The following is a 26,956-nucleotide window of genomic DNA, read 5'->3' on the forward strand; positions in this document are numbered from 1 at the left end:
GAATTGGCCTTGAAAATTTGGTACGATTCCATCTTGTTCACCGTATTATTTAATATCTATCTAAAGCAGCTGGATTTGGAGCAGTTGTCATCAATGAGAGTTGCCCATATTTTTCCTTTCTTGCAAATTGGAGGTTTGATATTTCGAGCATCTCTGCATATTAATATTATTCCTGTAACGAGGAATTTTCTTTAGAACAAACTGCTATTGGAGCTCACACTCACACACACATGCACACACATCATTAAAATTTAGGCACAGCCTTATTCAGACACTTTGGAGAGATTTTTATGTTGCAACTTATAGGTTTTCCATATTTAACGTTTAGTTATGTAAACTTGCTTAGAGACACTCAGGCGTGAGTAGAAAATAAATAGGCAAATAAAAAAGTTTTCCAATTTATTGAAATTAAATCTCAGCACAAGATATACTAATTGTATTATGAATATATCATTTCAGTTATTTGGATTCACAACTAAATCTCCAGTATTAAAATATCATCATCATCATCATCATCATCATCATCATCATCATCATCATCCCCACTCTTTTTTATTTTTCATTTCAAAATATGCTGGGAACAATGTAGTCTGTGTGATTGCCATCGATAAGGCCGTCTCCATTGTTGTGAATAAACCAGCAAGGGATGTTGGTGCCATGCTGGATATCAGCTGTATAATCCTTCTGCCATCCCCTACAACATAACACAGAAAGCAATGAGCTTAGAGACTCCAATTTATGCAAACGTCTCGATGTCAGCTAAAATGTCAGGCTCTCTTTACCTGGTTACTGTCAGCTGGTTATTTTTCACAATCATGGTGGCATCTGGTTTTTCTGGATCCGATCCAGGGTGGACCTCAAGTATATCAAAGTTGATTGGGTGGAAAAATTGCCCTTAAAATAAACATGACAGCAGCAGCAGTAATTATTAAACAGTTGCTAGTCATTTGAAAGCAAAACAGGATCTTGATTAAATAGTTGTCAGTCATTCAAGAGCAAATCATAAGAAGAGCTACGTCTTGCATTTGGCAGTGCTAATTGTGGCTGTAAATTAGATGTACCTACTTTTATAGCTACCCTGTTGAGGTCCTAATCCTATTTTTTACTTATACAGAACGGTTGCATACAGTACAGTACTCTCCTGCTTTCAGAGAACTTGGCTTATATGGGTCACAATACCAGTACCTTCTAGAAAATGAAGGTTCTGGTTCTCCCCACAATTGTGTATTTTTGTACAATGGCTCTTGATGGGTTTTCATGGCATAGGTTGTTGGGGTTTTTTGCATCTGTATTAAAGAAGAAACCTAATCAGGCAGAAAAGCAAAGAAGTTTACTATATTATCCCTGTACACCAAATTGTTTCTTTCAAAGTCCCGAAAAGAGAAGGAATAAACTGGTGATTCTATCTTTCATCTCTGTTCTCTACAGAAAATGAGTAAACCTGGGATAACCAAGACATTAACTTTGAAACTGTCTATGCCAATTGCCTTGAAAATTGTTTCAAGTTAATTTGGAAAGTTCTGTACTTTTAAATTTAGAAATAGTCTTTTGTTAATAATACATTATCTTTCTCGTTATTTTATTAACTTTTTATGCTGCCCATCTCCTGTATAAGGTGACTCTTTTTTATCTTTACCTGAAATTCATCTCTCTCCCTCTCTCTGCTAGTTTATTCTTTTTAACTTTTGCTGATCTTTAATAAATAAACAACAGGATGCATTTATTGCTATCTATGTTAGGCGGTGTGCTCTAATCTGGATATAGGGATTTAATGGAATGTGTTGGTGTAAACTAAATTGGACATTACTCATAATAATAAAAAAACCCACCCAAACCCAACCACATGTATACACAATCAATTTTAGCATGTGATACAATCCAGAAATAAATATTGCATACCTGGAAGCAAAGAAAAAGGAAAAGCAAAAATTGCTGCCTTTTTAATCTCATGCCAAATCAACGTTTAATCTCATGCCATGTCAGAAGACTATATGCCTTATGAAAGAAAAATGGTGGAAAAAACAAAACAAAACAAAACAAAAACAAATCCTTAGAATAACATCTTTGCGTTACCTAGTAAACCATGGGTTTGTTCAGATAATCTGTGACTATCCTCCATGTAAAATCCCAGGAAATCTCGGTGTAGTGGATGTTTCTTCCACACTTGGTGTAGAACAACAACAAACTTTGCTCCATTATCCATTGAAACCTCTACGCTCTGTTTTCGTTTGATTATTAGTGTCAAACTAAGAGGGAAAAGAGAAACCAAGCAGGAAAACCTCATTATTAGTAATGCAGATATTCGAATTAGGGAAATTGGTTGCAAGGCAAGAACCATTTCTGGAGAAGACATCTGTAAGCACACGGCTATTGTTTAAATGAAGCCTAGCATTAAATTCTACCATATCCTATCAATTCTGCCCCTCAACCTTATTAAATGATGAAGCTATTCATTCATTCACCAATGAAGCAGGCTGAAGTAGAGCAAAGCAAATAATAATAATAATAATAATAATAATAATAATAATAATAATAATAATAATAATAATAATAATATAAAAATAAACCACTCACCTGAAACAATTGCTCTGATTACATTATGCTGGTTACTAGCTCTAGAGATTGGACTCAAGTTCAGCCAGGATCACTATGTACATAATACACTGAACCAGAGATGGGCAATTAATTTTCCCAGTGGGCCACATGAGAAATTGGGACTGTTGTGGAGGGTCAAACCAACAGAGTTCTGAAAGTGCATAGGCATGCATGCATGCAGATATGTAAACTGAAAACAAACAAACAGTTGCTTTCAAAATGCAAGCAATCCACACAGGCCAGACATGGAGAGCCAAAGGGCCAGAAGTGGCCAAGGAGCTATAAAGTGCCTACATCTGCACTAGATGGAATGTAAGACAATTTTAGCCTATCCTTCTAACTTGCAAACATCTAACAATGTTGACTTGCAAAGATTGGCCTTCATGGACAATTGCTATAGACAGCAATTGCTTCCTGTTCCTTTGTTATCTGAAACAAAGAGCAACTTGAATTTAAGGTAATTACTCCCCATACACAAGAGAAGATAGGAAAAAGTATAAATGTGCTGGTTAATAACTGCAACATATTTTTATGGACATTTATATTTTTGAAAAGTTCAGTTTCACAAATATAAATGTCCATAAAAATCTGTAGAATGCCAACTTCCCCACCTTGTAGATTAGGTTTATCAACTGTAGCTGAAACCAGTCCCAGAAAATCCTCCAGCCTTTAAATATATATTGGGACATACAGTAGATTTATGTGCCACGCTTTTGGAAGGTACGTTTTCATAGATAAATGAAAATATGTGTTATCTATGCAGGTAGTTCTTAAATTACAACCAATCATTTAGTAACTGAAGTTACTGAAAAAGCAACTTAGGTCAGAATTCCCATTCTTATTGCAGAATCCCCATGCCCATGTGATCAAAATTCAGACATTTGGCTCGTATGTATGAAGGTTGCAGTTAATTTTTTTTTAAATTTAATTTTTATCAAGCATGCCTCATATTTGCAAAGGAAATTATATCGTATTGCCTTTCTCTGAAGCTGAATTTATTTAAATCTACCCTACTTTGTTTATATAAGGACTGGGCAAACTTGTTTCCTTGTGAAAGTCACCTTCTTTCAGGGTTAGTCTGTTGGGGGAATGCATTGTTAATATAGTTAAAACAAGCAGAGATTAACAGCAGAGCCCAAAGGGAGGGTAGACGTAGAAACAGTGGGTGGGAACATCCATTCTTTCTGACATTCTTTTTTCTCTCATTGCATTTTACAAAGAAATAAGGATAACTTCTCAGAAATCTGATCTAGTATCTTGTCTTAGGCTTTTGGAATAGACCACATGGAAAATTACAGAAGCTTTAAGTCGCTCATCCCTGATTTAAAAGCAACACTTTTATATCTTAGGGGTATGAAAAGCTCACCCGGGTCGTTGTAAGGCAACTTCATCAAGCCAACTGAATACTCTCCTTTTTCCACCATTTTGAAGGATGATATTTTGAGTTGTTATTTCAAGCCTTACATTCCGATTCATAGTTACAATCCCAAGTTTTCCAAAATATGTGTTCTGTGGTCTTACATTGTTGATGCTCTTTTTATCTCCAATAAGCTGTCCATTGACGGTCATACCTAAAGTCCAGAAGTGATATTAAGGGGATGGCTTATGTGTAAATAATATATTTTTAAAATATGTCTTTTCCTGGATTCCAGGAGGCAGAACACTTTCTGTACTATATTTTCTTGATAAACTGAGATTGATTCTAACTAAAATTTATTTACTTGATTTCTATAGCCACCCAACTCAGACAATGACTCAGGGTGGCTCACAATTCAAAAACATACATTGGAATTAAAATCTTAAACCTTTTAAAATATTAAAAAGAGTAAAAACTGTTAAAACAATAAACAACATTAAAACATCTAATTCGAAGCACATGCAAAAGCGAGATATTTGGCTTGTTAACAATATAGCTAGGAGGCAGAGGCCTTGGTGCATATAGTGTCCCAGGCATGGGAGTATTGCCTGCTCTTTAAAGCTTTATGGAAGAGTTGGGGCCATGGCAATCTCTAAAGGGAAGATATTCAATAGAGTAGGGGCAACTGCAGAAAAAGCTCAGCTTCTAGTCAAATGGTCCCCAAACTTTGCAACTTGGCAGCCCAGCTGGTGGGGGAGAGGGGATCTGGGCCACATAGGTGGTGGACTGATGGACATGTGTGCAGTCCTTGCATGAGTGTGGGCTGGCACAGATGTACATGCATGCCCACTACTCTGCTTCTTGCAGATGTTGTGCTGTGTGCGCATGCACATGCTCTGGCCAGCCATTCCAGTGGCCCAATTCCAATAGCCCACGGCCTGGTAGTGGGCTGGGGGCTGGGAGTTGGGGGAGGTTCCTACATTTTTTTGCTGACAGACTCTACAGCATGCATATCCTGTTTGATCCACTTGGATGGATAGAAACTATGGAAGGCAATCCCTCAGGGTAATTGAATTGTTTAGTTCTTTCCCTCCTAATCTTAATGAATAACATCCCTTATTATAATATTGTGTTTGCCCTGAAAGCAAACCATTGATCCCTTCTTCCACCCTAATTCCTATTGAAATATTTAGTGTAATGAATTATACTTCTTAGAATAATTTAATTTTCTCAATCTCCTTTAATTACATTTTTATTTCTTCAGAGAATGAGAGTTTGGATTATATGTAGGCAAGTAACTTCTTCAAAGGGCAATGACCATTTATTGGTAATTCCAGCATCTAGAAGTCATATAATCTAGTGCAGGTAGCTCTGAAACACATACATCACATTCGGAAACCTTTTCAATAAAAAAACAAAATCCATTTCTGCTGTATTTGGATATGTTCCATGATTTAAAATCAAATATTTTCTGATAATCTGCTGTTGTGATCATCTCTTGTAGATTGGTGCCTAAGAATCACCATGGCTTCCTTGAAGTGAACTCACCTTTTGACATCTATTACAATACTTTCAAGGTGTTGATATCTAGAGTACAGAAGTTGGCACGAATAAATAGCCATGCTGAACAAACAAAATGGTAAATACACTCAGAACTAAAGGATATAATCTCTCTTGAGATATATTGATGGTGAGTGGATGTTAGGATATAGCAGGAGCTTTGATAAGCTTAGATAACCCTGAATATAATGTTCCTGTGAATTCTTTAGATATACTAGCATGTCACGGAATCAATGTATATGTGGTTATAACAGAATGAAGCAGTATAATGGATGAATATTTGGAGTATTATACCTATGCATCTCCTTTATGATTATATAGAGTTGATGGCTCAATTTTTCAATAATAACCTAGCCAAAGCATGAAAATTGCTCCTTGTGGATTGAAAAGGGGGGAGGACTTATATTGTATTGGTGTACTATAGTGATACTGCTATTATCTACCTGTGCTGCTACAGCAGAATATGGGGTTGTCAGCAACTAATCTAACGATTTGGCAACCCCAGTATATACACCTCCTGTGTGGCAAGCCTTCTGGATTCATAACACTTAAACAGGTCTTGTGAAGAGAGCAGTAGAAGCTTCCTTAGTATTAGTCAAATATGAAAGACAGTGGCAGGTAAAGAATTTACATGTTATCTGCGTATTCTTTATCCAAAGGAAACAGACCTCAAAGAAATCAAATGGAATAAGATAGACATGAACTGATCTAGCAGTGCAATATCTTTCTTACTTACAATCGCAGTTTCAGAAAAGAAAGGCTCACCTGTAACTGGATCTCTTATCAAATTTAACACCACCCCTGGCTCCTCGTTAATGTTGAAACAAAGGGCATCTTCTTTCTGGGGTACAGCTATAATAAAGTGTGGGTCTCCATCAACTGCAAAGAAGAAATTACACTAAAATCATGCTTCTATCAGGTCATTTTATTTCTGTGATTTTTTAAATGTATCATTTAAAATTAAACAGAAGAATGTAAGAATAAAAGGTATGGAAAAGTGCAGAGTTTCTATTTAATATATTTCTGTAGTGCCCTTACAGCAGAAAGAACATTCAGGGTAACATTATTGTAACATGGACCTTAGCCTTAATCCAACATTGGAAATTGAGAAGAGGAGGTCATTGATTTCATTTTCTTGTTACATAATCTTCTCTAGTTGATGATTGAGGGAGCTGAGAAAAAAATAGGGCCTGTGTCTTTCACAGGAAGCAATAGTTGCACTAGACATGATCCATTCCTTGAAGCGCCTCCCATTTTAAGTTACAGCATGAGATGTTCCAGTCCACATCCAACAATTGGCTGTTCTGCCTCAAATAGGAAGACCTGAAAGCCTTTTGTTGCATTTACTTCATGGACTCACTCTCTAGGACCTCAGAAAGATTTATTTTTTCCTTACTTCTTTTCTTATTATTGATATCAATCACTGTGTGTGTGTGTGTGTGTGTGTGTGTGTGTGTGTGTGTGTGTGTGTGAGAGAGAGAGAGAGAGAGATATTTATGAACTCTACAAAAGAAACTTACCACTAGAATAATAGTAAGGAGCAGATGGAGGTTGATAGCTGGACGCTTGTTGCTTTCCTGCATAAAAGAAAAGAAAAACAAAGCAAAACAATTGTTTTCACATGTTGTGATTGTAAGGTTATTGGTTAGAATTCTGCTACATTTTGATAATAGCTTTGAAGGCAAGGTTCACATTTGGGGCAGGGAAAGGCAATATTTGGAGAGAATGCAAGGATTACATAACATTTGAAGGAAGGACAATTAGTAAACCAAGTAATTGAATGAAATCTGTGCGCCTATCTTGCACATTCATGGGCTGAGATTTTTGTTTGTTTGTTTGTTTTTCTTGGTCTGAGTATAATGCTTCAGGAATTGCACCTAATTAAGGTTTACCCTGCACAGATTTCATGTATTTTGTGCCTCAAAATAATGGAAGATTGCTTCTTTTCACTGTTTGGCGATTACAGTAAGATGCTTTCTCCAAAAGAAAGCAAAAGGTTTTAGGACTACCTGTGACCTTGGACAATGGATTACTCACGTCTGATTTACTGATGGATTGGAATTACCTCATTCATTGTATAAAGTTGTAAGAAATATTTCCCTGATTTTCTTTATCACTTAAAAATCCTTTATACATCACTGCAGCTTCAGACCCTTCCTTACCCATAATTGCCAATTACTACAATGGTCATTCCAGGAAGCGCTGCAGGAGTTAAACATCTCTATAAAGAGCACCAACCTGCTGTGAGTGAAGAAATCACTATAAAAGCTAAACAAAAACAATGAAACACCCACACAGAGGTTTCAGACTGAACTCAGAATGCCAGATCAACTATGGCTGATTTTTACTTTTAGCATGGATCTGTTGGAGCAAACAGTCCAAATTTGCTCCCCACATTGTCTGTAATGCAATTCCTTTAAATACTTGGTTGTTGTTTTTATTAGATGTGGATATAAGACACATTTACATCCTGGATGTAAGGCAATTCTCATCTGCACAAGCAGAACAAAATTCAAATGTAATTTTGCTTATAATCAACCAAGCTGTACAATAAATTTCAGAAAATTAGGCTAGTACTTTAAATTTTATATAATTAAACCTATGTATTTAGAAAATTGCTCTGAGCAATTTTATCTTCAACTGTTTCCAAGGTGGAGATCAGGGGTGGGTTCTACTTACCTTTACTATTGGTTCGCAGTGAGGCCACACACTCGTTTCACTTGTGCATGTGCACACTCTTCTGTGCAAGCGCAGAAGCTTCTGCGCATGTGCAGAAGCGTTTTGATGACCTCGCGGTCGGAGGGCGGAGCCTCCAGCCGGTTTTACTACCGGTTCTATAGAATCGGTGTGAACTGGGGGCAACCCACCACTGGTGGAGAGGGGGGGGGAGGGAGAGAGAGACAGAGACAGAGACAGAGAGAGCTGACCAATAGGATGGGAAGATGTGAGATCTGAGGTAAACTTATTTAAAACACCATTGACTTATCATTGCTGTATTTGCTTCTTTTCAATTAGGTCTGGAACTCATCACTCAAACTAAAATTTTATAATAAGCTCATATTCATATAGAACAAAGGCAAAGAATTACAACTCAGTTTACCTTCAGCTGTTTCCAAGGATGATAAAAGACGGAGGGAAAGAGGGAGAGAGAGAGAGAAAGAGAAACATTAATTTTTTTGCTAAACTTGTTTGATTGCAAAAAATTATAGTTGACTGATCATAATAAGAATAGATTGAAGGAGCAACACAATGTCAATTACATGTCTCCAGGCAGATATTTTTATTTTTTAAAAATAAACAGCTACTTCCTTTTAAAAGGGCTTGACCCAAAATCTTCTCTAATTACAAATTTTATACATAAAATCACTCCCTTTCCCTTCCTCCATTGATTCATGTCATTCAGTTATTTAGCGAAGCAGCAGCATAAATATTTTATTTCCTTTAATTCTTCCAGAGATAAATTTCATCTGATAGGAATGATACATTTCAGTTTGCAATCCTTTCATTTCAAGGTGGGCTTCATGCTACAACAGGACAAAAATTATGAGGCTTTTCAGAAAGAAGGGACCAAATTAAAGAACAACTGTGGTGAGGTGAGTAGATATGTTTAGTTGAACCCATTGTGGTTTTAGAGCAGGGTGTTCAACCTTGGCCACTTTCAGACCTGTGGACTTCAACTCCCAGAATTCCCCAGCCACCAATGAAGTCCACAGATCTTAAAGTTGCCATGGCTGGAACGACTTGTTTTAATGCCTGTTTCTTAATCTTAGCAGCAGGTTGGGGAATTCTGGCCTTTGAAGCCCACATATCTTTAAGATGCCAAGATTAAGAAACATTGCTGTAGCAAGAGATTACTAAAAATCACATTTCTACTTGTGTTTTGAAAATATTTAATTTAAAATGTGAAAAATAAGAACAAAAGATGACAAAAGCCATATTCTGAGATTGTTCTTCTCAAGTTTTTCTCCATTGGGGAATACATGTAATGTCAAAATGCATGTAGAAAAGAGGTGGAGCTTGTGTTGCCATGCCATGATGCTGCTGACATCAACCTCCTCCCCCTTGGTCTGTTTGAAGATGCTGCTGAAAAACACACATCACAAAATTCATGCTTTCCTATCCCGATCTAAGGGGAAAACATACTACCTGTTGCTCTAGGATATTCTCGACTAGTTCAACTGTGAATATTTTGAATAATGCCCCCAAACCACTAAAAGCCAGATAGACTAATGTCCTTATGACAAAATCTGTACCTTCTGTGGGTTTGTCAGCAACTGCTTCCTTTTCTTCATTGTCTTCTGGCTTTGTAACAACCATAGATGTTAATGGAGTCACAAACTTGTATTTCAGAGACAACTCCAGGGCTTTAGCAGTAATATTTTCCTTTTCATCTCCCTGCGCTACAGAACTAAAAGGAAAGGCATTAGAGAAGCATTTAGAAACTGTTTTAACTATGATAATATTAATTATTCAGTATTTTTCCACCCTACATAATGAAAAAAAAATATTGTAAATTGTCCTAAATAATAAAATAAATAGAATATGAGCCTCTTGAATACTTTGGAAACAAAAGATTTGTCTCCTGGAAGAAGGAAGAGATAACCAGGACTTTAAACTAAACTTATCAAACTCTATTGTGAAGTTAGAAGACCTGCAATAATTATCTTGCATTATCTAAAGCAATTTAACTTGGGCCAAAATATCAAATCAACTACAGGCCTAAAATGATGAATAGTTACTAGTCCATTCCAGGCATTATTGCATGAAACTAATGAAACTAATTTTCCCTAAAGTATAATTTTTCTCAAGAAAGCGATTTAAAGTGATTGATTTACCGATCCTCATGGACATCTCTGGAGTAATCACAAAGTTGAAAATGTCCTACATTACCGTGCTTCTAGAAGTTGTTGAATGGTGAGATAAGCCCAGAATCTCTCAATATATTCTCCAAATATGTATTGTTGGTCTTCAAAAGCTTTGGTTGTTTCCTCAACATCAGCTTGTTCAGAATAAGTCACCTCCTTTAGTGCCTAGACGAAGTAAAAGGATTGGATTTATAACTGCACTATAATTTTTCAGCAGTACACTATTATACAGGTGTTAATTTCTATATTTATGTACATTGAGTAACAGACAGCTGAACTCACATATATCAAAAATTTCAGGCAGTCTTTAAAGGTCTCAATGAACCCCATGGGTTTCTAACACATTACAATTATTAACTGAGAAGATTCCTGTACTGTCTTGCAAGTAATTTATATTTTGGTTTTAATATTTTTACTCTACATAAATGTGGTTTTATCTCTTGGTTTGAGTTTGGTACAAGCTGGGTTGCTATGGAATCACTATAAAACTATTTTTAATAATAAAGAAATAAGTACCCATTTTCCCTTTCTGCCCTTTCCCTTTCTTCTTATATGTAGAAGGATGGATTGGATATGGCTTGGCAGTTTAAATTCAGTTTGGCTAAGTACTAAGTGAAATAATTAACCAATATACCAGTAATCTGAGTGCTGTCCTGTCTCTAAAGCAATATAAATAGAGACTATCTCCAAAATAAAGATATTCAAGATTACTGTAGTTCTGACTCCTGGAACATTGATAGAGACAGGTAAACCACCTAATGATTTCCCCTGGAGTATCTACTTTCTCAACAGTGTTTAGAAAATTATTGTTCTGGAACTGTGAATATTTTGTGTTATAGAAACTGGAATCTCATGGTAATATTTTGAGGAATGTTGGACTTCAAAAATACTTACTCCTTGAGCTTTTACTTCTGCTGTGATACTGTTCAGGTCATTGTCTGTAATTCGTCCAGCCACAACTATTTCAGAGCCATCATAATAATGTTTAAAACTATTTTGAGTCAAATCTGAGATGGCATTTTCCTTATAGCCTAATTCCACTTCAGTAAGCAAAGGATTGGCTACTTCATCATAAAAACCCTGGAAACAAAATAGATATTGGGGTTATTAAAAACTGTAACACTAAAAGGGTATTTATTCTCAAAATCAAAATATTGCAAATGAGAGATTGCTTTTTCAGGCATGGTACTTTTCTGTAATCTGAATCTAGACCATCCTGGAAAAGTACTCTGGAAGATAGAACTCTCATTGAAAGTCTTGATTCTTTAAAAATCTTGTCCTTTTTTGACATCTACAATTTTGTATAGATATGGAAAAATGGGACTCCATGAAATGGAAAATTAACCATGTGACTTTAGATGTAGCAATAACATTAAACACGTGCATTACAAAAAATAGGACTATTTTACTGTTCGTGTTAATAAAACAGTTTGCAGATGAATTATAATTCTTTTTAATCACAGAAAAAGGTGTAATTCTTTTCATTCACAATTTTTACTAACACAAAGCCATCCTGGACATCTTTTACTATTTTGCAAAACCATTGATTGCTAGACAATCCCTTTTTTAAAAAATAAAAAGGGCTACTTTCATTCATCATACAGTATATATTCCCTGATGTAGGCTCTCATGAGGTAAATTTTCCTGATGTGAGCAGCTTTTTCAAAGGAAGAAATTAACATTTTTAATAGGACTCAGTTTAAACAAACTACATTTTCTAGCTTTTTTAACCAGCCTCTCGCTTTTTATTAATTTTTGCCAGGGAAATATGAAGTATGATATGGAATGAAAAAGCAATAGCACTTAGACTTATATACTTCTTCACAATTCTTTACAGCCCTCTCTAAGCAGTTTGCAGAATCAGCCTATTGCCCCCAACAATCTGGGTCCTCATTTTACCAACCTCAGAAGGATGGAAGGCTGAGTCAACCTTGAGCCTATGGGAATCAAACTGCCAAACTGCTGGCAGTTGGCAGTCAGCAGAAGTAGCCTGCAGTACTACATTCTAACCACTGCACCACCACAGCTAATTATAGTTGCCTGAGAAGGGATAAAGTTTCATCCCACTGGGCTGTGCTGAGTCTTTTGCAACAGGCCAGAAACAAGGGGAAATGGTGGCTGGGGTCAGGATCTAGCCAAAAACTACAGAAAAAGATGCAGCTGGTTAGTCCCTGTGATGCCTTACTTGTTAGGTAGAATGAGAGGGCTACTTTAGAAAATTAACTGATGGGATGATGAAACTTATTACTTACAATGGATTCCTATATTTTCTTAATCTCTGTTTCATGGTATGTAAACATATTCTGAGTTGATCACCACTATGTGGGAGGGACATATATGTTAATCTCTCTTGGTTACTTTTGGATGCTATACACCTCTCCTTGGGGATGGGATGAGATATTATTTTCTTCATGGCTTCTTGTAACTGAAAAGTGATCTTTCTCTGATAAGAAAATAAATTTATCAGATAGAATGAAAAATCTAGCAGTTATGTTTATCTTGTCTAACCAAGACCTCTTGGGAAGTGAAGCAAGGGAGGCAGGAATAATATACAATATTATAATATATATTGTAGGCACCAGGTTGGAGAAAGCTGAATTATGTTCTCTTAATTTTGTCTTTCAATGTCTTCTGGGCTAAGGATTCAGCCAAAGGCACACCTCTGAACAATGTGGAGCAGAATGCTAGCTTGTATCAGTGAGAGGATATGATACAAATTTCTAACTTTTGGTAGCCATGATACACAAACTGCTTCTTTTGTTGTAGAATGAATATTGTTTTCTTTTTATGACCCAGTAGTCCTTTAATTCAGAGTAGAGTCAGAAAGACTGGGTAGAGCTGAGCATTTACTGGCTGGATGCCCTTCCTGATGCCTAAGTGGAGTTTGAGGCAGATATTTTTCTTTGGGCGAGAAACATCTGCCACTACCTAGGATTGAACTCTGAACCTTCTGAGTGGGAGGTGACAGTCTTCAACTTTAGACCACCATGCTGCTCTGTTAGAGAATCAATACATTTTATTTTATTTATTTATTTATTTATTGGATTTGTATGCTGCCCTTCTCCCGAAGGACTCAGGGTGACTCACAACACTAAGAACAGAAAATACAAAAGTTAAAAGACAAATTAAAGCAGAATATCCAAAAAATAAGGTTAAACATTGGAATACAAGTTCAAATTTAAGATTTAGGAATTTAAAAAGCTACAAAATCAGTTTAGAGTCAACCCAGGCCCGCCCGTTGGAAGAGCCAGGTCTTCAAGGCCCGGCGGAAGGTTCGGAGGTCGGGGATTCTTTAGGACCAAGAAGCTACTACCAAACTTAACCTGGAGTATAATTCCTGCAGTTTTTAGTTGGTAAACATAGGAAATTGGGATAAATGGGAAGAGAGGAGAACACATGTGTTTTTTCCTCATGTCTGAATCCAATCAAGGGTATTCTTGTCATCATATTAGGTCCTTTCTCTGACACAGAAATATTTCATCATAAACATAAATATCAACCTTTCATATGCTTATTCTTTTACCTGTAGTTGTAAAGCTGCATCTGAGTCTTCAAAGATGCGGCGAGCCACACCATTGTTTTCTGTTGCTATTCTCTCTAAAAACGCATAGTCAACATCATAACCAAACCCAAGATTGTATATGGGATATCTTCCTTTAGTTGCATTCTTAGCATTTTCTTGAATCTGCCCGAGATTTGTTACACCTGCATGGAAAGGATCACAAAACATGGTTAAATAGTATAATTATCTGAAACATCTTTGTGGGGAAAACCTTTTGGGGCAGAGCAATCCTGTAACTTTAATACAAGGCTCTACAACTTCCTAACTTTCAGCTCTGAACTCTCCTCCTAATATGTTGGAAGAGAGTGATCTGATTCCTTTTTCCTTCCTCACTGCCTTTTCCATGGGAAAAATTGTTGTTGTTTATTAGATGTATTGTATTATAGCACCCCCCTCCATTTCAAAATACTCTGAAACTGGTGATAGACAATCAATCAACAGCAGCTTCAGAAGTTTAGCAGTCATTTAGGAGCATTTCTGGGAGCTTCTCCCAGGACTCCTGTAATGCCTCTCACAATGAATATTAATTTTCAGTCTTCTGAGGTAGGAAGGAAACTGCCAAGTAGCACACAGATATGTTCTTCATAGATACTGGAAGTAGAACTAGATCTATTCCTGCTGAAAGAAACTTCTTGGAAGTTCATGATTCTAACTGGCCAGTAAGTGCCTCCCACATCTCACAAAGCTGAGAAAAAGGTTTGGATACTCTGGTGAGATGCAAGAACATAAATCATCTTCTTTCCAATCTTCTGTAACAGCACAAAGGTTTAAAGATGACACATGATCACCAGAGTTTGTGGTATATAGTATGGAGAAGACTATATGAAAACAAGGAGACTGAATAGCAATCTTTATTCCCATATTCATTGGTCATTCAGTTACTTACCTACACTGGTCTCCCCATCAGCTAACAGAATAACTAAAGAGGCACTTCTTTTAGGTACAAATTTTGATTCATTTTTTCATTCATTCATTCATTTCAATCCAAAATACTCTGAAACTGTTGACAGAGAATTAACTTACAGCAACTTCAAGAAATTAGCGGTCATTCTGGGAGCTTTTTCCAAGATTTTCTGCAATGTCTCTCACAAGAAATCAATAATTTTCAGTCTTTTGAGGTAGGGTGGGAATAGACAAGTTCTTCATACATGCTGGAAGTGGAACAACTAGATCTATTTCTGCTGAAAGAAATCTCTTGGAAGATCCCTGATTCTAGCTGGCTAGTAAGTGTCTCCCACATTGGGAAGATGTTAAGGAAAACAATTTGGCCTTCCTGGACTGTGCAGTACACATTAAGGAAGACAGAAGTTGTAACATTGAAGTTTACAGAAAACCCACCCACAGAGATCAGTATTTACATTTTGATTTTCACTACCCACTGGAGTACAAAATAGGAGTGATCTGAACACTACACCACTGGGTTGAACAAATATGGAAAAAAAAAGAACTAAAACACATCAAGAAAGCCCTCAGATCTTGTGGCCAACCCAACTGGGTCTTCATCAAATCCAGAAAAAAGACCCACCAGGAGCTACTCCATAACACACAAAGAAGAAAACAACAACAACAAAAAAAAAACCCAATGTTGTCATTCCATACATTGTAGGAATATTTAAAAAGCTCTCAGGGTCGCTTTTCTCCATGCCCGAGAAAGATCAAAAGGCGCAGAGCAGCCTTTAATGAAAAAGTTACCTAGACAAGGTAAAAGAAAACAAACCACTGAGGGAAGGAGCCCACCAAAGCTGCCGGCTTTGCAAACAAGGTGCAAAGTGGCTCTCAAAGAGAACGAAGCTGCGTGGCACACCCAGAGCTGCCGCTTCTTCACAACAGCCGAGGACAGAAGAGTTCGCTCAGGAATGACGCCGGCAAGGAAGGTGGCTGGGTCGGAGGGAGCCCAAGCTCTCTGGGACAGGTAAACAAGTGTGGGGAGGCAAAGGGGAACGGACTCCCCCCCGGATGTTGCACCCCCCCTCCCAGCCTTTGCCCGCACCTCCGTGCCACCAGCATCTCCCGAAGCCGCCGCTTTTGGAGCCATGACAGGGACTGGGGCAGCCTGGTAGCAGCCATGAACCGTGCTTTCCTCTAAGCACTGTGGGCAGCACAGGGAAACAGGTGCTTCTCTCTGTGAGACTTCGAGGAAAGTGCAGCTTATGGCTGCTAAAGCACCTCAATCAGCTACAGCCCAGATGAGCTGAGGAACTGCAGGGAGCCTCCCTTGTGTTGCATTCCCCTCCCAGCCTTCGCCCGCGCCTCTGTGCCTCCAGTGTCTCCTGAAGCCACCACCGTTGCAGCCGCGACAGGGATGGGGGCGGCCCAGTAAGCTGGGTGCCTGAAAACAGTGCGAAGGCATTGGGGATAAGCTGGGTGGGGGTGCAACATATAGGAGGCTCCCCACAGTTCCTTGGCTCATTTGGGCTGCAGCTAAGTCCGCTGCCCTGAGCTGGCGGAGTGGGTTGCTCCGGATGCAACCACGAGGAAGGCCCATCAGAGGCAAGAAGGGGCACTTTTCTCCTAGGAAGGGCAATGGAGGGAAAGCTGAGACGACCACCGCCATCCCATGCGTCCCGACCTGGATATGGAACTGGAGTGTCAAAAAAAAAAGTTTCAAAAAGTTCCAAAAATTTTAGCCACCTTTTCAGTGGGCATGGCTTGGGGGGTCATGTGACTGAGTGTATGAGTGATGTCACATTGGCCACACCCAATCAGTCATGCCCCCCCACCTAGCCACACCCACCAAACCGGTAGTTAAAAATTTTTAAAACCCACCATTGAAAACAATCCAGCTGCCTTTTGAAAAAGCACTTTTGGGACAACCCTGACCTGGATGACTGGGAATCTCCATAGATGCTCCCATATCTCACAAGGCTGAAAAACATGTTTGGATACTTTTGTGAGATGCAAGACCAAAAACTGCCTTCCTTCCCAGTCCTCTGTAACAGCTCAAAGGTATAAAGATGACACATGATCACCAGGGGTTGTGGTATATAGAATGGAGAAGACTATGGGAAAACAAGGAGACCGAATAGCAGTCTTATCCCCATATTCAACAGTCATTCAGCTACTTACCAACAGTGGGATCCCCATCAGTTAACATGATAACTAAAGAGGCACTTCTTTCAGGTACAGATTTTGTTTCATGAGCTTTATTCAGCATGTCAATGCCAGTCAGTAAACCACCATTAAGATCTGTTGCTACAATATAAAAGCAGGAGTTCATTTTTTTTTCCAGCATACTAAAACAGGGATTCAAATCTTTTCAATGTAATGTTTTATTTCATCTTATTTCTTCATATAGCCATTTTATTTTATTCTAATATATCAGTTTAATTTTACTCAAAACTTTTTTTTTCTTTTACTTACATCCTGAATCTCGTATGTGGCTAATAAATTCCTTTGATTGATTCACATTCTCTGGAGTAGCTTGAATTAAGTCATCTTTCCATGTTGAAACTGAACTTCCAAACAGGATGATATTGAAGTGATCTTCTTCTTTTAAGTCTTCCACTATTTTTGTCAAGGCTTCCCTTGCCTGGAATTATTTAGAAAAAATATCTAATAAAATGGAACAAACTCTTTTGTATTTGAAGGATCTCTCGACTTCTGCTCCATAAGGCAATCTGACTATTCCAGAGGTTATTTCACCCTGCTTTCCTTTCAAGTAAGTGGGCTCTTTATATCACCACATTAAATTGCTGTGATCTTTTCTCCCCAGTTACAATTCATTAGCCAGTTTTCTACTTAGTTAGTTAGATTAGTTAGATCATGTAGATCCCTACTTGCAGTAGCCAATATTTTGTTTAGTTAGAGTTTGACTCCTTAAATATTTGGATGGTAAGGAAAAATGTTATATGGCAGAAGCTATCAGGTTCTTGTCCTGATGTTATACCCATGTCTTGCTATTGTCACCCACATTATATGCTGCTGATAGATCTTTTGGTGATATTTGTTTGCTCAAGGTCTCCAATTGTTTAACCCAAGGCTACATCCTTTAAAGACAAATATTTATGAGGTGGGGGGGATCAATCTTCTTTTTGCAAAAGGTAGATCTCCACACTAAGGCAATTCTTCCTTGTCTTAACTATGTTAAAAAAATAAATAATTTTATGCAGCAATCAGGCTCCACACTACCATCCTGAATCATCAATATTAAATTTAATATGTAATTCACATAAACAAAAATTGACTAAATCTTTTCTGATTTATACGAGATTTTGCCTTTCTCCAATGAAATTGTAGGCTTGGAGTTAATATGAAATCTTATTAGAGAGATATCTGTTTTTTAAATAAATGATAATTTTGTAACATTTTAGTCTTTTAAAAAATTATTATTATTTTAGATTTTATCTATTTTAAATAATTTGCTGACTCCTTATATAGTTCATGGACAGATTTGTTCATGGCTCACGTGCAGACTGATCATTTCAAAGTTAAACTTCTTTCTCAAAGAAGATCCTTCCATATTCAGTTTCACCTTTTTCAGTCCTCACCCTAGTTGGCAATGTCAAACTTGCCAATGTCCCACATCTCATTCCAATGCTCAAGTGTATTATTTACTCAGGATCCACCTGAAAATATATTCTATATGACTTAGGAGCTAAGTAAATATATGACCAACATATCCAAAAGAAAATTTAGCTGAAAGTTTTAGGATGAAGCGGTAGGTTTCAATTACATTATTAAATACTTTCAAAATTACAATAATACATATTTTACTACATGAGTAAATCTTGCAAGGCAGAAATAATTTGGAGTAAAAGATTGTAGGACCTGATTTCATCTGCTGTACAATTTATCATCCTTCTAGTGATGTTACAAGAATTTGTGTTGTTCACTTACTTGCCGAATTTTCTGTCCATACATGGAACCACTGACATCGATTACAAAGGCAACATTCTTAGGTAAACGTTCAAGGATTTTTGGTGCAAAAAAGTGTACAAAGTATCCATTTACTACCTAAAAAATATTGATAAAGATAATATTTATTTGTAGTAGGGATTTTTTGTTTGGATTTGTTTTTGTGCTGGTATATTAATTCAAGTGTCAAACAACTAGAGTTACCTGTAAATTATTAGGAGAATCTCTGTTCACATCATACTTGATGACAAAATCTCCTTGTAGCAGCGTAGTTGTACAATTGTCACAGGTTCGTTGTTGTTCAATAGTAGGACTGAATGATACATGGCCCTTAAGAAAGGAGAATTCTTCATCTTAGACTTCTTAGTATACAGTATTTTCTGCAGTTTATATTCAAAGATTACTTCCAAACATGCTTTATCAATCTTTATCAATGTAGAATTTCTGAGGAAGCCTTGGGAGTTATTTAAAGAAATATTTAGAATGGGGTCAACAACTCCTGATATCCATGAGTTACTATTGAAATTCAGTTGTGGTATATTTTGAATTATTTAATGTTGGAAGATCCAAAATTGCCTGCATCAGCTGCAGGTGTAGGAACAATAAATGCAAAAAAAAAAAAAAGGCTAGCAGTGGAACATTGCATTTTTACCTCCTTTTCTTGTCTAAAAAAAACCTTACTCTGCATATCTTATTCTGCATTGCATCATACTAGCTACACTTACATGGTTAGGATTATTTCATTCATTCATTCATTCATTTGTTGTATTTACATGATGATATTTATTACATTTATTTCCTGCTTCTTCATTGAATTTATTTATTACTTTTTCCATAATGCTGGATGCTGGATACCAGTTCTATGCTTTTAGGCATTGTTTAAGTTCTGCAATAAAGAGTCTGTTGGATTTTCTTTGATACTAACTTCCAGATTTCTGGAAATAACTTTTTCAGCCCTCTAAGTAGTCCATTTACTACCGGTTCTGTGGGTAATGTGACTGGGTGGGCATGGCCAATTTTTTTTAAACTTTTATTTTTAAAAGCATTTTTTCTACAACCTTAAGAGGTTGCAGAAAACAATGCTTTTAGAAGCTTCTGACAATCAGGCAAATCTGCCAGAAGCTTTTAAAGGGTTTTTTTTTTCCTACAACCTCCTCGGCTGAGGAGGTTGCAGGAAAACATGCTTTTAGAAGCTTCTGACGATCACACAAATCTGCTGGGATCGCCAGAAGCTTTTAAGGCAATTTTTTTTCCTACAACCTCTTCAAAAAATCCTTTTAAAAACCTCTGACAATCTATGGTGAGTTGCCTGATCCTCAGAAGCTTCTAAGAGCATTTTTTTCCTGCAACCTTTTTAAGCTTCTGCCTTTTCAAGGCAAAAAATGGCGGGGGGGGGGACACACATGTGTGGCAGTGAGATATTCCACAGCTCAAACCTCCCCACACCAGAAACCTTGGAAGGTTTCCTGTCTCTAAACAAACAACTCCTGAAAATTGAGTGGCAGGGGCAGGAAAGTCTCTCCCAGTGAGGAAACAGACTGGATTTCGGAGGAAATGCAGCTTGATTTAAGGTTAAGGCAGGGCAGAAGGGCTGAGATGGCAATGAGAGGTGGGGTGGGGGAAGCCTTTCCAACAGGCAAAGTCAATGGGGGGGAGCCGGATTCACTTAAGTTAACAACCATGTGAATCACACCTCCCTGCCTAGCCTAACACAACACACACATACATATCCAAGAGACCCTCTCCCCAGGCGAGAGAGACCCAACCCTGACAGAGCCAAGACAGACAGGGAAGCCAGCAGCACAAACGTTTGGGCAACCCATCCTTTTTTTGGGAGGGGGGGATCCTTGCAAAGAAAAGGAATGCAGATAAGGCAGGTTTAAAGACCCCTCCGCTGCAAAGCCAGGAGCATCCCCTAGAAGTCCCAGTCATCAGAGATCCTGGCCCCCTACCCCAAACAAGCCAATCCACAGACTCAGATTCCCACCCATCCCCCTCTCCCCGCGAGCCACACAAAACACGCGTCGAGCATCAGAATCCCCAACTCGCGCTTGTTTTGCAAAAGCTCAGTTGGATAGGACCCCCCCCATGCCCACCTTCCCCACTCCCTCCGCCGGTTCCCTGGCGGCATAGGTGCAGCAGCCCCGGCTGGGGAAAGGAGGTGCCGGCCGTGAGGCTGCTTTGCAAAGATGCACCTGCGCTGTGCGGCACCTCCTGTGCTCTCACCTTTGGATCTGCCTGGACGCCATCGCCACCATCGCCGCTGCAGCCACCGGAGCCCATCCGGCGCCGGTGGGGAACCATGTGGTAGCTCACGTGGATCCCAGGCAGCGGAACTCAGGCTAGAGAAGGGGTGGGCAATTGTGGCTCTTTTACAACCTGTGGCCTTCAACTCCCAGAATTCCTGAGACAGCCAATTCCTGTCTCAGGAATTCTGGAAGTTGAAGTCCACAGGTTGTAAAAGAGCCACAATTGCCTATTCCTGACTAGTGTAGGCTGGCGCCGTGCGGGTGGGAGGCGGGGCGGGGCGAGAGGCGGGCGAGCCAGCAATTTAACAAACAGTTCGGTGTGCTGCCTGGTCAATAAATAGTGTGGGGCGGGGTGAGGGGTGGGCGAGCCAGCAATTTAAAAAACGGTTCGGTGTGCTGCGGGGCTAATAAATTACAAAAAAACACCGAACCGTTTGTTAAATTGCTGGCTCACTTGCCCCATTTATTGGCAATAAATAGTAGTGCAGAGGGGCGGGGCAAGGGGCGGGGCGAGCCAGCAATTTAACAAAGGGTTCGGCCGAACCCCCTAGAACCGGCAGAATCCCACCACTGTGTATGTATATATTTAAAACTTCATATAACTATTCTCTTCACTCTGCAATGAAATATACTTAAGATATGAAGATATTAAATAGACAGAAGAGATATATAATGCCCAGCATTCTACTAAAATATACACTGGGGCATATTTTGATGATGACAAGGACTGAATATTGAGATTTCATTTAGAAATGCCAAGATAAAAAGCAATAGTGCAGCTTTCATAGCAAGAAGAAATTACTGAACCGTCGTAATAAAGAAGAAATGGAAGTGATGCCATAAGCAGAAACAAGGCCATTACAATAGAATCTTTGTACCAGCGATGAAACACACTTTTGCGAAGTATCCTCAAATAATTCTGTGCCTGCATCTTTGATTGTGGTTGCCCTGTGCCATGTCTCACTTTGAACCCTGACTGGGGACAAAAAAACCTGTCAGCTGTGTTCCGTGAAGTAAACAGATTGCTTTTAAGAAATATATTCAAGGGGTCATTTTTTCTTTTCTTTACTTCTGGATGGTGTCACAAAGCTGTAATTTTCACTGTAATTTTCGCTTAATGCTTGTGAATCCAATTGGCCTCTTTTGTACTTACTTATAACCAGGGGTATGTGCAGCAAAGGTGATGACCATGATCATGGCAGATACTCATGTTTCCAACTCATTATAGTTAATCCTCCATTATAGTAAAAAAAAATAATCCTCTATTAACAATGGTAATTGGGACTGGGATTTCCACTACTACACAATACGCTTAGTGACAAAAATCCTGGCAGTCCCCATTGCTATCCCGCTGGTCATTAGGCAAGGATTACCTGTGTATGAATCACCCTTCAAGATTCTATTACCAGGCATACCTTTTTTCCTGAAAAAGACTTTTTCACAACTGGTAGCAGTTCGTTGTTGAGGAATGTCCCTTCAACTTCAAGTTCACTGATGCCTTGAGGCTCAAAGATGTTTGCTTCTATCTGTAACATTGATTTAAAATTATGATGTTGATATTAGAAAGACCGAGAAAAAAATCAGATAGATCAGTAATGTAAACTGTAAAAAAGCATTAAAAATAATTAATTTCATGGTTATTTTTACATTTGTTTCCAAATTAATAGTTTTGAGCATTATTCACAAACTTTTCCAAAAACTACTAGAAGATAAAGTAACAATACATTTGATCATACCTCAAATTTATTGACAAGCTGTTTTGGGTTGACTTTGATAAACATTTCGTATTTTCCAAACTTTCTCTTCAAGAGTTCTTCATAAGTCAATTGAAAAGTAACTTTGCTGGATGATGCAATATTGACCGAAACACTGAATTTCTCTGTTTTTCTTCCAGCAGCCCTTCACATGTTAAACAAAATAAGGTTCATAAGATTCAAGCGATGCTCACATTTCCTCATGCTCCTATAGCCCACCATTTAATACTTTCATTTGCACTTTGTTCATTTATTTAGCATCTGTTTATTGAATAAATACTTAGAATAGGAAATGAAATAAGGAAACAGATTTGGTTTGGCCTCACATACTTACTTCACAAGCCCTGCAGTCTGGCCCCTTGAAACTGCTTGTTGATACTGCTTTTGGGCAGCTTCTTTTTCCTTTATGATTCCAGGATAAGTGACACCATCAATTGTCCTATTGAAGGAGATATTAGATATCTGAATATACGTGCAGAGATGTTATTGGGGTTATTTTGCTTCAGTTTAGCAAGTAAAGGAGATATTTGAGAGGTAGTACAAAGAGACTGGAGAACGGAGAGATTATGAGGGAGGCCTTAGTTTTAGATTTTGAATTTTGAGCACATAATTGGATTAGGTGACTACAACATCCTCTGTAACTCTATAATTCATGGTAGTTATTTTGTTAACAGTATCTGAGTGGCTTAACTTTTGCTAGACTGATCTCCAAAGCATATAAAAATAGGAAAATAATGCACATACAAGGTAAAGTTGGAAATGAAAGCTGTTTTGGGGAGCTCCACATCAAACTGAGCTTCCTTGGACACATTGGCACGATTTACAGCTCGACTAGTGATGACATTACGGGAAAACCTGGAAGTAACACTGCAGTCTATTTTCACCCAGTAGATTTCTATAGCGTGAGTGTGCTAGAGAATAGAAAAGTCACATGGTTATACAGAAATGTGCTGTTAATATATTATCTTCATTTTAAACACTTATAGCACAAGGATCTTTCTATACCTCACATTACATACATAGTATTTATTTTAATGCTAATTACATTTGATTAATGTTTTATTTACTGACAAAGTGCTAATTAAAATGCAACTGACCTCAATCATTTTCTTGTTCCATTCCTGTTATTTTTTAAAATGAAATCCAAAGGCCACATCTAGAGAACTATATAATGGACTATATAATGAGGGAAATTGTGGGTCAGATTTTTATCTCTGATCCTCACAGACAAAGTCTTGTATTATATTTTAAAGAAATTTTACTTTCTTTCCATGAAGGGAACGCAAGCAGATATTTGTTACCCCCTGAATCCATGCATGAGGTAGTCTCCTTCATAAAAGTGAGTGATGAAGCCTTTGCACACTTGCATGTGATGGGTACTTTGCAAGACTGAATGAAATATGCCATTTGCTCAGAGTTAAAACATCCCTAAACACAAGAGGACTGATTTTTGAAGAAATAAACATAACTTTCAAGCTGATGATTTCTTTAAGCCCAGCAATGAAGATACATATAACTAATATAAAATATTTGTATTTCGTATGTGCCATCTAAACTTAATGATCAGCATTCTAAATGAAAGGTTACTTACCACATCAGTAGCACTTCTCTTCTACAAATAAAGAGTGAAAAAAAGATTAATTATTGCCAAACAACAGATGCTGTATCTTACCAAAAATGCTGCATAGTAGTTGTATGTTATTCCACATTTCTCCTCATTTTAAGTGAGGGCATCACAATAAATGAGAGTTTCCATAAAATGAAGTCTGAATAATCAGCAGGCATAACCTTGGCTGGGTTCATAACAAACAAAGCTCCACCAGCTTACCAACCTGTCTAGTTTGGAAACTTTGATTACATGAACTGAAAATAACAAACATCTGGAAAATATATCATAAATTACCAACTAACTAGAATAAATACCTTTACCTTATAGAGTTTTTCTAGCGTTCCTCAGAGGCACTGAGTACTAGGCTGATTTCATATTCTTCCCATGTCTATGGAGCTGCCTCAGTTCAACTTTAAGTAAGTTTGGTATAAACCCATGTGTGATTGATAGCTTTCTCATGTATGTATGTATGTATGTATGTACCACCATGTATCCCTTTCAAACACCCCACGATCACACACACATAGATGCAAGTACTCCTTCCTTTACCTGATTCGTTCTTTCTCAGTTCAGTGGTTTCCCCCAAAAAATGTTGAAATATGCAACATGATGTACAGCATATGAATCTAAAGATGCTAAATCAAATTTGGATTCAACACAGTCCCTCTTAGGATACCTATCAGCACTCAGGGAGTTGCTGGCAGGCATAGTGAGGGACCAAAGTACCTTACTGGCTTCAAATCAAATCTTTATTATTGTCATAAGATAGCATAACTTTGTCTGCTTCATATTCAAATGCAGCACATCTGAGCCAGGCAGCTAGGGTATGAAATTTCATAGGCATCAAAGTTTCCATGAACTTTAGAATTTCAGCCAAATTAAGCGTACTGGTTGAAGGCTGAAGACGTCTTGAAGGATTGAGATAGTAGATTTGTAGTTGTTGCTTAAAGCTAAAAAAATTCTGAGAAAATAAGTAGGTGACTTCATATATTTAGCTACATACCTTAATGTTTCTCAGCGGGTTTATCAAAATATCTGACGTTACAAGAGCAGGAATCAAGGCCAGTAAAATGTAACATGGGATACACTTCCCCATGTTGGAAGAAAAATAAAAATGTCAATTTGGAAGGACCTTTATTTGTAGTGAACCTTGTAAGTAGTCAAAGAGTAACACTGAAGTAACTGGCAAATATTTATCTTTGGAAAATAGTTGATGACATTTCTACATTAAAGTTAGAGAGTCCAAGGCCAGAAAAGCACATTTCAGCCTCTAATCTATCAAGCCCAAGTTTACCTGCTGTGCCCTATGTAGAATACCTTTAAAATTAAATCTCAAATTAGACTTCACATCTGTTTCACCTCCAATATGGTCAGAAAATTTTTTCTGAGATTTCTTGAGCTAGCACTCTGATCACCTGAATACATTTCCCACTTCTATTTCAATTAAAGTGATTATGTTTTTATGCATGTAAATTAGGACAGGTGTCTCTCCAACCTTTCTGGCTAGTGATAATTTGGAATTGTGAGTGCACTATGTGTGAGCACTATGGCTGCCAAGTGAACTGACAGGGATTGGTGGTCACCAAACAAAAATTGTCAGATGATATCCAGAGACATTTACACTGCTGCATTGAAGACTCTGGAATTAGGATGTGCACACTTTATGAAAACCTATTATTCCTTTATTGGATTTTATTTGCCATTTCTTTAAAAGAAACATTTTATTCTTTTGCTGCCCTTATTCTGCAGGGCACCAATAAAGGTAAAAGTAAAGGTTCCCCTCGCACATATGTGCTAGTCATTCCCGACTCTAGGGGGTGGTGCTCATCTCTGTTTCAAAGCCGAAGAGCCAGCGCTGTCCAAAAATGTCTCTATGGTCATGTGGCCGGCATGACTAAATGCCAAAGGCGCATGGACCATTGTTACCTTCCCACTAAAGATGATCCCTATTTTTCTACTTGCATATTTTACGTGCTTTCGAACTGCTAGGTTGGCAGAAGCTGGGACAAGTAACGGGAGCTCACCCCATTACGCGGTACTAGAGATTCGAACCGCTGAGCTGCCAACCTTTCGATCGACAAACTCAGCATTTTAGCCACTGAGCCACTGCGTCCCAAGTGCACCAATAGCTATCCTAATATATAAGATACACTGGTTTCTGAAATGGAGTTTAGACTGTATTTCATTTGGCAATTCTATTTCTTCACTTGATATAATTGAAAGTAGTAGAATACCATTTTCCTATTATTAAGCCTTAATCATCGGGGGGGGGGGACAGGAAATACTGGCCAGATGAATTCCACTTATCTATTTACAGCTTCTTTGCCCCTCTCTGTAATTTGAAGATTAAGCTTCTTTAGAATCCTGAACAGTAAACACAGTTGCTGATCTTCAAACTGGAGGATTGTAAACAAAGAGAAAGTGATGTGCTAGAAAGGATTGTGAGAGCTGTTCCAGGTATTTTTTCAGGTGAAAGGGCGTGATTTTCAAAGCCTGCTATAGCACAAAAATATGTGTTGGGTAAGCTATAATCAAAACTATATATGTTCAT

At 38.0% G+C, this 26,956-nt stretch overlaps 1 protein-coding gene across 1 annotated transcript; it reads right to left on the bottom strand.

Annotated features, from left to right (window-relative positions):
- Positions 1-384: 384 nt before the first annotated feature.
- Positions 385-25,507, bottom strand: LOC139312328 (inter-alpha-trypsin inhibitor heavy chain H3-like). The gene is made up of 20 exons (XM_070937034.1): positions 25,409-25,507; positions 24,388-24,408; positions 23,541-23,707; positions 23,131-23,235; positions 22,779-22,941; positions 22,458-22,568; positions 18,998-19,123; positions 18,776-18,892; positions 17,300-17,468; positions 17,006-17,131; positions 13,901-14,082; positions 11,272-11,457; positions 10,403-10,542; positions 9,740-9,920; positions 7,033-7,084; positions 6,278-6,391; positions 3,962-4,166; positions 2,074-2,246; positions 783-894; positions 385-694 (listed from the first exon to the last, which is right to left on the bottom strand). The coding sequence occupies exons 1-20, from the start codon at positions 25,499-25,501 to the stop codon at positions 565-567; spliced, it is 2,673 nt and encodes an 890-aa protein (XP_070793135.1). The 5' UTR covers positions 25,502-25,507; the 3' UTR covers positions 385-564.
- Between the last annotated feature and the right edge of the window lie 1,449 nt (positions 25,508-26,956).

The sequence above is a fragment of the Pituophis catenifer genome, unplaced genomic scaffold (genome assembly GCF_029215685.1).
Source record: "Pituophis catenifer annectens isolate HBS135680 unplaced genomic scaffold, rPitCat1.0.hap2 SCAF_2, whole genome shotgun sequence".
NCBI lineage: Eukaryota > Metazoa > Chordata > Lepidosauria > Squamata > Colubridae > Pituophis > Pituophis catenifer.